The sequence below is a fragment of the Salmo salar genome, chromosome ssa10 (genome assembly GCF_905237065.1).
Source record: "Salmo salar chromosome ssa10, Ssal_v3.1, whole genome shotgun sequence".
NCBI classification, from domain to species: Eukaryota; Metazoa; Chordata; class Actinopteri; order Salmoniformes; family Salmonidae; genus Salmo; species Salmo salar.
The window spans coordinates 74,238,092-74,250,748 of record NC_059451.1 but is presented as its reverse complement, the minus strand read 5'-3'; the positions used below and the strand labels follow the sequence as shown (position 1 = coordinate 74,250,748).

General features: G+C 42.7%; 2 protein-coding genes across 16 annotated transcripts in view; one reads left to right on the top strand and one right to left on the bottom strand.

Moving 5' to 3' along the window:
* The first annotated feature begins 971 nt into the window (after nt 1–971).
* Nucleotides 972–3,615, top strand: smap (Small acidic protein). The gene is given in 5 exon segments (NM_001140647.1): nt 972–1,154; nt 1,711–1,794; nt 2,141–2,201; nt 2,390–2,499; nt 3,033–3,615. Coding segments are annotated over 5 exon segments (495 nt in total). The 5' UTR covers nt 972–1,100; the 3' UTR covers nt 3,219–3,615.
* A 692-nt stretch (nt 3,616–4,307) lies between these two features.
* The window catches only part of LOC106561057 (pleckstrin homology domain-containing family A member 7), a 172,360-nt gene continuing 164,010 nt past the window's right edge, over nt 4,308–12,657 (bottom strand). For 13 of the 15 annotated variants that reach the window (XM_014124644.2, XM_014124646.2, XM_014124647.2 and 10 more), the window contains 4 exons: nt 8,900–9,124; nt 8,260–8,393; nt 7,021–7,166; nt 4,308–4,855 (listed from right to left, as the gene is read on the bottom strand). In XM_014124644.2, coding sequence (XP_013980119.1) covers nt 4,830–4,855; nt 7,021–7,166; nt 8,260–8,393; nt 8,900–9,124 — 531 coding nt within the window. In that variant the 3' untranslated portion in view covers nt 4,308–4,829. Of the gene's footprint in view, nt 4,856–5,194; nt 5,233–7,020; nt 7,167–8,259; nt 8,394–8,899; nt 9,125–12,657 lie in introns of all 15 variants that reach the window. The other 2 variants (XM_014124645.2, XM_045688086.1) reach the window with 1 other exon arrangement.

Sequence of the window (12,657 nt, the reverse complement as noted above, 5' to 3'; positions counted from 1 at the left end):
TGTTGTGCAATTGTTAGATATTACTTGTTACTGCACTGTCAGAGCTAGAAACACAATAATTTCGCTACACCCGCAATAACATCTGCTAAAACACTTGTATGTGACCAATACCATTTGATTTGATTCAACATTTGCCAATCAATGAATTCTGAAACTAGAGAGGAATATCACGAGGAGATGGCTCTGGGCTACCTACTGTAGGAAAGAGATAGTATGACAAATTACAAGATATAGCGGCCTTTCAGGTAGGATAAACACATTGCATTTTTTTTCATTAGGTTGTACTGTTTTTACTTTTGATGACATCAGGCATTTTCAGGACCTTTTCTTCTTATTTGTTCTACAGGGCGTAGAACTGCTGTTTTCACATAGATAATGGTATTGGTGCTGGAGATGATGAATAGTACGTTGAAAAGTGGTGGAATTCCAATTTAAGTTTAACTGTCCCCCCCCCTCACAAAGAAAAGGCTGTCCGTAAATGTCTATTATCTGGAGGTATTGAGAAGAGTGGAAGTAAGGAGTAAGGTTGAAGATGTGATGGTTGTAGGAGCAGACACACAAGATGATGTTCCTTGTCAACAGAGGGATCCTGACATGTTAAGAAGGTGGACTTTGTAGCGTTTATTACTTTGGTTATCAACTCCACAGCGCAAACGGAGAGGAAATGTGAGAAAATAGGCATCATTGTTAGTGCGGCTGAGCGTTTGTTCTGCAGAGGCATTACAAGGAATCCTGTTGATGAATGCTCTGTCCACACATGCACCTGAGCATGGTTGTGATTGAAGAAGTGGGATGGTTGTTTGATATATATTTTTTTGTATTATGTCGGGTCACCAGCCCCTCTTCCCGCAATGGAATATGTTTTGTTTCAATACCCTGTACAGTAGGTGGGCGGCAATACACCAATAGGGGTAGTCTGCCATAAAAATGTAAAGAAGAAGATCAAAGCACTGCAGCCGGAAGTTCGAATCGCTTTGTTCCGGTCGGGTTCACACACCGCAGCCACAGGTCTTTGCTATTTGTTGACAGTAGCATAGCTAGCCAGTCTGAACGGCTATGTCAAGATTTTTGACTTGGCTAGCTGAAGCATTGCTGTGAAAATGAGTTCTCCAGGGAATCGACACGGGACAAAAAGACCTGGCTCTCCAAGTGAAGTAGGTTAACTGTATAGCTAGCTAGCTGAAGTCATTGAACGCGACTACCTTGCGGTTCAGGTAGCTAGCAAGGCCCGTCTGGTTGGCTTCAGCAAAGAGAAGCATGCAGCCAGTTTGCGTCCTCATAACTAACCCAACAAAGCCATAACTACAGAGTAAACCCAGTTATAAAAATCGTTGGTAAAACAGCTAGCTAACTTAGTTCATTAATTGTAAACAACCCCTAGTATAAATAGCCACGTTACTGTACGTTAGTCAACAAATCATTTTTTTTTTAAGTAGTTCGTTTTTAACTTAGTCACCATGTTAGGTGGCCAGATTGACAGGTCATTATGCTTGCCAGCCAGGCAATAATTAGAAATGTATTTTTTGATAAACGAATCAACTCAATGCTGTTACTACTAAGCCTATGATGTAATTAGCTAACGTTAGATTAAGATGTGATTTAGCTAATTTGGCAGTTTGATCTTTGAGGCTAAGGTGCAATAGACCTAGACTATATTCTGGGATCCCATTCGCTGTGTACTGTAGCCAATTCGGTGTTGGTTTCTTGCAGGATGGACCTACACCATGGGAAGCTGCAGATCTGGGGGACAATCAGAGAAAGCAGAAGTTTTTGCGGTTGATGGGTGCAGGGAAGGTTTGGTCATGTTCTATGTAGACTAGTACAAGGTTTCCCACCCCGCTCTTCTGGACCACTAGGCGTTCACATTTGTTGTAGCCCTTACACTGACACACCTGGCTCAATGTAAACGAATCACCCAGCCCTTGACTAGTTGAATCAAGTGTGCCAGTTTCGGGCAAAACAAATATGTTAAACATCTGGTGCTGGACAAATGTTTTTCTTGTGACTGTTGCCTCTATTCCAGTATTAGATTGAGCCACCATTGTATTGTAGGCTACACCTTATCCATACAGCTTTGTCATAGGAGAAACAGAACTGTGATATTCCAGAATCCAACGTTTACTGTGTTTTGTTTCTGCAGAAGGAGCACACTGGACGCCTAGTCATTGGAGATCACAAGTCAACGTCCCATGTCCGCAGTGGTGAGGAACCCTCTTTGAATGATATATTAGGGTATCGTGACAGCCCTATTCCACACTCCGTTCGATCATCCTTTACTTAGGGATGTATCCATTTAATGTAATCTTATCCCATACCAATACAGTACTGTTTCGGACCTGATAGCACTGTATTGGGTATGATTGGTGTTTCACTAGCTTGTCCTCTGCAGGGGCGGAGGACAGGAGGATGAACTCTGAGCTGGAGCTGCAGTACCAGCAGGGGCTGGACGGGAAGCTGTCGGGCAGAAACAGGAGACACGTCGGCCTGGGCTTCAGTGAGGTGTGAGATCATGGATAGAGGGGTTGAACATCGACACAGAGCGTGCATGCCCCTTCTGCCATAAGCTCCTGTTGATGGTTGAGAACTGGGCCTAGCAAAGATAGCCGAAAAATTGTTACATTCTGATGCATAGAGGCTCATATTATCTATGGTGTTGCATGGCTGAAGCGCGAGGTACAAAGCAACGCTTGTTTTCTTTTTCTGTTGCAAAACGTTTGTCCTAATGAACACAACCCTGGCCTGTTACAGCTAGGTGAGGCTAGAATGACATGATTAGATCGTGATGTAATACTGATTGATGGATGATCTACATTTTGAGATCTTAGTTAGGGGCAGTGCTTCTTATTGGACCTGTATATTTTCAATTGCATGTAAGATTAATGACAGCAGATTAAGTTCCTCGACATCAAAATGTGTTGCTCTGTCTGTAAGACTGTTTGTGATTGGCTCCAGTCACAGGCATGTACACACCTGCGTGTTGACCCAGTCTTCAGATATGAATTGTCTGTCTCTTCTGTTGTCCCCCCCCCCAGCCTGACCCAGCCCCACCTGCAGAGAGCCAAAGCAAAGCAGAGCAACCAGCCAGTCCCAAAGCCCCAGACAGCCCTTTGGAAAACCAGGAGTTACCGGAGAAATCCCCCTCACAGAGCCCAAACGGCAGGACAGAGCCCAGTGTAGAAGACAAGAAACACAAAATGGCCTTTGTGAAGTCATCCTAAGAATGGGCGAAAAACTAAATCACTTTTTCTAATGTCGAACCACAGATTTGTAAATGCGTTCTTTTGTCTCTGAAGTACTAGATACTTGGTTACTTCGTGGTTTAAGAATGTATTGTTTTTTTAATGTTTCAATGCTGAGCAGTAGTGTACTACTACTGTAGGAGGTGACGTAATCGTCGATTGAGACAGATTCTTCCCATTATTTCTTTGTAAATTTTTAGGAATTCCTAACCGGAAGAGGGACTGGTCTGACGTGTTTTTAATGGATCTGAGATGAAGCAAAGGCTTTAGTTAAGTTGTATTGAATGAAATGGGGTTGAACCTATTGGCTCGATAGCTCTTTTACAGTCCTGTTCTATGTCTCACCATCAGTAATAAAAGGTACTTAATGACAAACTGAAGCACCACAGTTCTCTCTGAATTCTGATGAGGAAATAGTTCAACTATACAAACGCGACATGTAAAGTGTTGGTTTCATGCGGTGAAAAAGATTCCAGAAATGTTCCATATGCACAAAAAACTTATTTCTCAACATCCCTGTTAGTGAGCATTTCTCCTTTGCCAAAACAATCCATCTACCTGACAGGTGTGGCATATGAACAAACATGATCATTGCACATTGTGCTGGGGACAATAAAAGGCCGTTACAATTGGCATGCTGACTGCAGGAATGTCCACCAGGGCTGTTGCCAGAGAATTGAATGTTCATTTCGCTACCATATGTCTCAAGTCGTTTTAAAGAATTTGGCAGTACGTCCAACCGTCCTCGTAACCACGCCAGGCCAAGACCTTCGGCTTCTTCACCTGCGGGATCGTCTGATCCCGGACAGCTGATGAAACTGAGTATTTCTGTCTGTAATAATGCCCTTTTGTGGGGTAAAACTCATTCTGATAGGCCCAGTCATGAGATCCATAGATTAGGACCTAATGAATTTATTTCAATTGACTGATTTCCTTATATGAACTGTAAAATTGTCGCATGTTGCGTTTCTATTTTTGGTGAGTTCATTTGACATTCATGACACATTGAATCCACATGGAAAGTATAAGAGTGTGTAACGTAAATAGTGAGAAAGACAAGACACCATGTTTTGTTAAAACCTTTATTTCAATAAAACACCAGTATGGTTTCTTTCCTTTTTAAATTACACAATACAGTTGATTGGCCAAAGCATTAGGTGGCATTGCTGAGCTACAAAAAGTAACATTTGGTGCAAGATTCTTTCATTACTCAAAATAAATACATTTCCCTATCTGCGACCTTAGAAAACATTGCTTTGAACTTAATTTTTGTTGAAAATATAGACCACACTGCAAAAAAACAGCTAATTATTCTCTATTGCAAAAACTAGTAGGTGTTAATAATCACACACAACACGCCATAAAAGTGCAAAAGCATGTAAAAACAACTCCAATTCAACCTTAACATTAGGTACACGCAGTGTGGTTTCAAATGCTCGAGTTTCAAATAACAATTTTTGGTTCTTTAAAAAAAAGCATATTGTTTTAGCTCTAATAAAAAGCCTAATACAAAATCACTTTGCTTTTGTCAGTGAACTCCACAAACAATTTTCATCCACACGGAGGTCCTGTTGGCGCCTGAGTCAACAGTCAGTCAGAGCTCAGCTGAGCTTTGGCTGAAATGGGGAAAGGGGGGGGAGAAAAACACTCATGACATTGAAAATACAGACTTTGTGAAAGACTCTGATGTCTCTATAGTTAAACCATCTTTCTAAAACAGCCCAAGTATTATCCAAACGTGTATGTGTGGAAACAATGAGGCACAACCTTTCCACATTCAAAACACATGAGCCAAGAACATTTGGACGCGAAAAAGTCACCACACTTCAGAAAAGCAACCACCAAAACACCCAATCTAGTGAGAGCAGAAATGACACCTAAAGACTACAGATATGCCACCACAAACATCACATAGGCATCTTAAGGCCACGACACTCAGAGGAGATGCGGTGTACCTTCACTAGATCTGTTCATCTCCCCAGCATCTCGCTCTCTGCACAACCAGAGACAATGAGAGAGGGTCCGGTTACTGTGCTGTATGGTGAAGTTGCCCCTAGACACCGATCTTGGGTCAGTTTAGCATATTCCCCACTAGTGTGTTAAGGTTATGATTGGTGGAGGGAAAGCTGATCCTAGATCTGTACCTAAGGAAACTTCACCCCGGAGTGTGCTGTACCCTTCAGACTATGTGCGCACTTGCACACTCAAGTGTCATAGAATTGATGTAAGCATTGGCTGGAGGGAGTTTCCACCATTGATAAATCCATACGAGAAAGTGTGCAAGTGCACAAGGGAGAATCAGGATGCAGGCTCTGCCAACACACATAATAGTAAGTCTAAATACTTTACTGTGAACTAGTTTGGCTTCTCTGAAGGGAGGCTATATATCAACAGCACAGTGATAGCCTCGGTTTCCTGCTAGATATTTACAGTGCCTTCAGAAAGTATTCATACCCCTTGACATATTCCACATTTTGTTGTGTTACAGCCTGAAATCAAAATGGACTTAAAAAATCTACACACAATACCTCCTAATGACAAAGTGAAAACATGTTTTTAGGAATTTCTGCACATTTATTAAAAATTAAGTACAGAAATCTCATTTGCATAAATATTCACACCCCTGAGTCAATACTTTGTAGAAGTACCTTTGGCAGCGATTACAGCTGTAAGTCTTTCTGGGTAAGTCTAAGAGCTTTTTCCACACCTGGATCGTGCAACATTTGTGCAACAAAAAGCCAATTGCTTTGCCACATTTTTTGCAGTATTACTTTAGTGCCTTGCTACAAACATGATGCATGTTATAGAATATTTTTTATTCTTTACAGGCTTCCTTCTTTTCACTCTGTCATTTATGTTAGTATTGGGAGTAACTACAATGTTGTTTATCCATCCTCAGTTTTCTCCTATTACAGCCATTAAAAGTCACTATTGGCCTCATGGTGAAATCCCTGAGCGGTTTCCTTCCTCCCCAGCAACTGAGTTAGGAAGGACGCCTGTCTCTTTGTAGTGACTGGGTGTATTGCTACACCATCCAAAGTGTAATTAATATCTTCACCATGCTCAAAGGGATATTCAGTGTCAGCTTTTATTTTTATTTTCTACCAATAGGTGCCCTTCTTTGCGAAGGTTGAATCTGTGTTTGAAATTCACTGCTCGACTGAGGGACCTTACAGATAATTGTATGTGTGGGGTACAGAGATGAGGTAGTCATTCAAAAATCATGTTAAACACAATAATTGCACACAGAGTCCATGTAACTTATTATGTGACTTGTTAAGCACATTTTTACTCCTGAACTTATTTAAGCTTGCCATAACAAAGCGGTTGAATACTTATTGACTCAAGACATTTCAGCTTTTCATTTGTAACTCATTTCTAAACATTTCTAAAAACATAATTCCACTTTCACATTACAAGGTATTGTGTGTAGGCCAGTGACAATTTTTTGTTGTTCAGGCTGTAACACAAGAGAATGTGGAAAAAGTCAAGGGCTGTGAACACTTTCTGAAGGCACTGCATAGGAATATTAAAGGATTCTCTGTTCACGCCAATTTAGAATTGGGAGTGTTTTTTTATGAAGGGTTATGATGGTATTAAAGATACTGTAGGCAGTTCAGTGGGAAAAGGGTTTGTTTGTGCGTGTGTGTGTGTGTGCGTGTGTGTGTGCGCGCGCACGCACGCACGCGCTGTATACATAGAGTCACCTATGAGTGTGTGAACTGGGCGGTATGCACATTTGCGGTGTGCGTGTTGAAAGCATGTGCATGTATGAGCTGACCTGTGAACTGCTTGCTCTTAACGGAGGCTTCGGAGGCCAAGGCGTGGGACACAGTCATGATCCTCTCCTGCTGCTGCATGGCTATGTCCAAATCAGTGAAGTTCAGTGGGACAGACACGCCAGACGACGGGTGTATGTTCTGGAAACTGACACACAAGGTGGAAAGGGAATACACACCAGGGAAAAGAGAGACCGAAAACAAAGGAAAACATTGAGGGACAAAAGGAAACCAGTGTCCTAAATGGCACCCTATTCCCGATATAGTGCACTGCTTTTGACCAAGGCTCGTCGGGAATAGAGTGTAGGGAAAAGGATGCCATTTAGGACACGGATGATTATTGCGTTAGCTTTTTTTTGTAATGGGTTCTAAAGCTTTTGTAGTTTGCTTCAGGTTCAAGTCAGAACCCGTTTTTTCAGAACCCATGTTTTAATTCGTACATTTGTATCAAATCAGCCAAGGCTCACCCAACACAGGATCCAGGGACCCATGAGGTGGGACATTATGTTGCTTGCGATACCGTTAATGTTTTCCTTTCTAGGTAACACGTTCTTTGGATAGTCCATCTGTAGATGCTCTACAAACTATCCATCTACAGACGATCAGTAACATGCCATCTGCATGTTGTAATGATGAAACACAGTAGAGATGCTACTGAAGGACTAAAGGCATTCGGTTCAAATGCTGCTGATGGTCTACAGATTGCTGAACATCCATAGATGGACTATACCTTGTTGAAAATGATGTGATATACTGTTGCTACTGAAAGGCCCAAGACATGATGCTTATAATCTGTAGAGCAGGGTTCCCCAGCTGGCGGCCCGAGACTAAAAAAACAGCAAATCAGCGCCAAGTCATTTTCATTTTGGAAATCTGTTCCAAACTATTTCCACGCATATATGAGAGATATATGTGATTGTATAGAAATGTAAGCAAGTTTCGAAATTATCCTGTTTTAGTCAAATGTTGTATCTGTTTGGGCTTCTTGCAGTCAATTTGCAGTCCACAAATGATTTGGAATTATGTTCCGGCCCCCTGACCATACGCGCAAGAAAAAAAACTGGCCCGTGGCCGAAACTAGTTGATGATCCCTGCTGTAGAGCATTTACAGATGGACTATCCAAATAAAAGTGTTACCCTTTTCTCAATAAGGAGAATTGATAGAAAACAAATGTGTTATTATCGTCATCATCCTCATTGTATCAACGTGAACTGAATGGCTGAAACTAAGTCAGTAGTACTTGGATTTGGCCAGGATGTTTTTGATGCGTTCTGCTCTGCGTTGACGATCCTCCATCTCCTCCTGACTCAGAGGCTCCTCGGGGTCTGACTCCACATAGCGCTCTGGGATACACACCTTTTGGGGCTTGGAAAGCTACATAGACCAAATCATAGTGAAGATGTCCAGTCAACCAACCAATCCGTACTCAGGCTTAGAACAATATACACCAATCATCTGTTTAGGTGGTCACACTGTTGGGGTTAGATAAATGTATACTTTGCGGTTCTGTGTAGTTACGAGGCTCCATAAAGGCAAGGTTATGTGATTGTAGTTGAAAGCATCAGTTCATTGTATGTGGTGAATGGGAAGTAGTATGAGTACAGCAGACTACATACAGTCTTTCCTCTAATTCAAAACCATACACGAGTGCATAATATTAAAGGGGAAGTTCATTATTTTATAATACAAAAACAAACAAGCATGCATTGCAGTTTCTCCAGGCCCATAGACTACTTTCAGAAACCACCTAACATTAAGTTTTAAAATACTGAACTTTCTCTTTAACCACTTGTGTACAGATGTAATATTCAACCAATAATGGAGAGTATTGATAGGAGAATATTCGGCGCCAGATCCTGATTGGCCATCGGTGAACGTACCTCACGACTGATATCCAGGTCGTAGTCGAGGGGCTCCATGTCCGTCTCCCTCATGGGCGTGGCCATCATGGGCAAGGCCATCACCGAGAGCCACTCGTCTGATTGGATCCTCTTTTCCTTCAGCTCGCGCCGCCCCTCGTCGCTCTGGCCCTCGGCAACCTGTCGCTCTTCCACCTGAGCTTTCTGCTCCAGCTGCAAATCAAAGTCCTCCTGCTCTTGCCTCCACTAGGGGGAGACAGACACAACCATTACTTTATCTGACCACTAGTGGGGACAAATAATAGTTAGTTTATCTGACCACTGGGGTAGACAAACAACAGTTACTTTATCTGACCACTAGTGGGGACAAACAACAGTTACTTTATCTGACCACTGGGGGAGACAAACAACAGTTACTTTATCTGACCACTAGTGGGAACAAACAACAGTTACTTTATCTGACCACTAGGGGGGACAAACAAGTTACTTTATCTGACCAGTAGGGGGGACAAACAACAGTTACTTTATCTGACCACTGGGGGGACAAACAAGTTACTTTATCTGACCACTAGGGGAGACAAACAGTTACTTTATCTGACCACTAGGGGGGACAAACAACAGTTACTTTATCTGACCACTAGGGGGGACAAACAACAGTTACTTTATCTGACCACTGGGGGGACAAACAAGTTACTTTATCTGACCACTAGGGGAGACAAACAGTTACTTTATCTGACCACTGGGGGGGACAACCAACAGTTATTTTATTTGACCACTGGGGGGGACAACCAACAGTTACTTTATCTGACCACTGGGGGGGACAACTGTTTATCTGACCACGAGGGGGGACAAACAAGTGACTTTATCTGACCACTGGGGGGGACAAACAAGTTACTTTATCTGACCACTGGGGGGGGGGACAAACAAGTTACTTTATCTGACCACTGGGGGGACAAACAAGTTACTTTATCTGACCACTAGTGGGGACAAACAACAGTTACTTTATCTGACCACTGGGGGGGACAAACAACAGTTACTTTATCTGACCACTAGTGGGGAGACAAACAACAGTTACTTTATCTGACCACTAGGGGGGGACAAACAACAGTTACTTTATCTGACCACTAGTGGGGAGACAGTTACTTTATCTGACCACTAGGGGGGACAAAGTTACTTTATCTGACCACGAGGGGGGACAAACAACAGTTACTTTATCTGACCACTGGGGGGGACAAACAACAGTTACTTTATCTGACCACTGGGGGGACAAACAACAGTTACTTTATCTGACCACTAGTGGGGACAAACAACAGTTACTTTATCTGACCACGAGGGGGACAAACAACAGTTACTTTATCTGACCACTAGGCGGGGACAAACAGTTACTTTATCTGACCACTAGGGGAGACAAACAGTTACTTTATCTGACCACCAGGGGGACAAACTGTTTATCTGACCACGTGGGGGGACAAACATCAGTTACTTTATCTGACCACTGGGGGGACAAACAGTTGGTTTATCTGACCACTAGGTGGGGCAAACTTTATCTGACCACGAGGGGGGACAAACAGTTACTTTATCTGACCACTAGTGGGGAGACAAACAGTTACTTTATCTGACCACTAGGGGAGACAAACAACAGTTACTTTATCTGACCACTGGGGGGGACAAACAAGTTACTTTATCTGACCACTAGGGGGACAAAGTTACTTAATCTTACCACGAGGGGGGACAAACAACAGTTACTTTATCTGACCACGAGGGGGGACAAACAACAGTTACTTTATCTGACCACTAGGGGAGACAAACAACAGTTACTTTATCTGACCACTGGGGGGGACAAACAAGTTACTTTATCTGACCACTAGGGGGACAAAGTTACTTAATCTTACCACGAGGGGGGACAAACAACAGTTACTTTATCTGACCACTAGGGGGACAAAGTTACTTAATCTGACCACTAGTGGGGAGACAAACAACAGTTACTTTATCTGACCACTAGGGGGGAGACAAACAGTTACTTTATCTGACCACTAGTGGGGAGACAAACACAGTTACTTTATCTGACCACTAGGGGGGACAAACAAGTTACTTTATCTGACCACTAGTGGGGACAATCAACAGTTACTTAATCTTACCACGAGGGGGGACAAACAACAGTTACTTTATCTGACCACGAGGGGGGACAAACAACAGTTACTTTATCTGACCACTAGGGGAGACAAACAACAGTTACTTTATCTGACCACTGGGGGGGACAAACAAGTTACTTTATCTGACCACTAGGGGGACAAAGTTACTTAATCTTACCACGAGGGGGGACAACCAACAGTTACTTTATCTGACCACGAGGGGGGACAAACAACAGTTACTTTATCTGACCACGAGGGGGGACAAACAAGTTACTTTATCTGACCACTGGGGGGACAAACAAGTTACTTTATCTGACCACTAGTGGGGACAAACAACAGTTACTTTATCTGACCACTAGTGGGGACAAACAACAGTTACTTTATCTGACCACTGGGGGGGACAAACAACAGTTACTTTATCTGACCACTAGTGGGGAGACAAACAACAGTTACTTTATCTGACCACTAGTGGGGAGACAAACAGTTACTTTATCTGACCACTGGGGGGGACAAACAAGTTACTTTATCTGACCACTAGGGGGACAAAGTTACTTAATCTGACCACTAGGGGGGGACAAACAACAGTTACTTTATCTGACCACTAGGGGGGACAAACAACAGTTACTTTATCTGACCACTAGGGGGGGATAAACAACAGTTACTTTATCTGACCACTAGGGGGGACAAACAACAGTTACTTTATCTGACCACTAGGGGGGACAAACAACAGTTACTTTATCTGACCACTAGGGGGGACAAACAACAGTTACTTTATCTGACCACTAGGGGGGACAAACAACAGTTACTTTATCTGACCACTAGTGGGGACAGTTACTTTATCTGACCACTAGGGGGGACAAACAACAGTTACTTTATCTGACCACTAGTGGGGACAAACAACAGTTACTTTATCTGACCACTAGGGGGGACAAACAGTTACTTTATCTGACCACTGGGGGAGACAAACAACAGTTACTTCATCTGGTTGATTTTCAGAGGGAAAATAAAAAGTAAGTATTTTTTACTTATTATTTCACACTAAGAGACAACACAACACCAACACAGATTGGACCACCCTCTGTGGAACCCAGAGAAAAAACGTAATGTAATGTATTTTGTATCTGGAGCTGATTTCACAGCACAAATCCTAGTCCCATGAGGATGGACAGCTTCTGTGTTGCGGGTACAAATGAAGTCTTGAGGAGTGAGGACCATGCATCCGAAATCTTGTCTGTCTTGGCTTCTGCACTGTCACCACAGGAAGTCCCTACGGCGTCTCCATTCCACCACCAGCAACTTCATTGCATTTAATTGTTTTCAGGATTACCAGAAAGAGGATTTCATTATTAGATTAATGACAGCAACATAAAGAACCAACCACCAAAAGGATACTGATTAACCTGTTACCACACACTCACACACAGACACACATTTGCTTTTCCAAACACATACATAAACGCATTCGTATTGTCAGTAAATATCTGTTTGTACTGTATGAGTGTATTTATGTGTGTGTCCTAGCTCTCAAACCCATGCATGCATCATTACCACTCCAGTGAGTGTAAGCCTCCCATGATGTGAGGAGAAAGTGCGTCACATGCGTTATTGTGCTCACTGGACAGAGGAAAACCACACCCCCACAGGGAA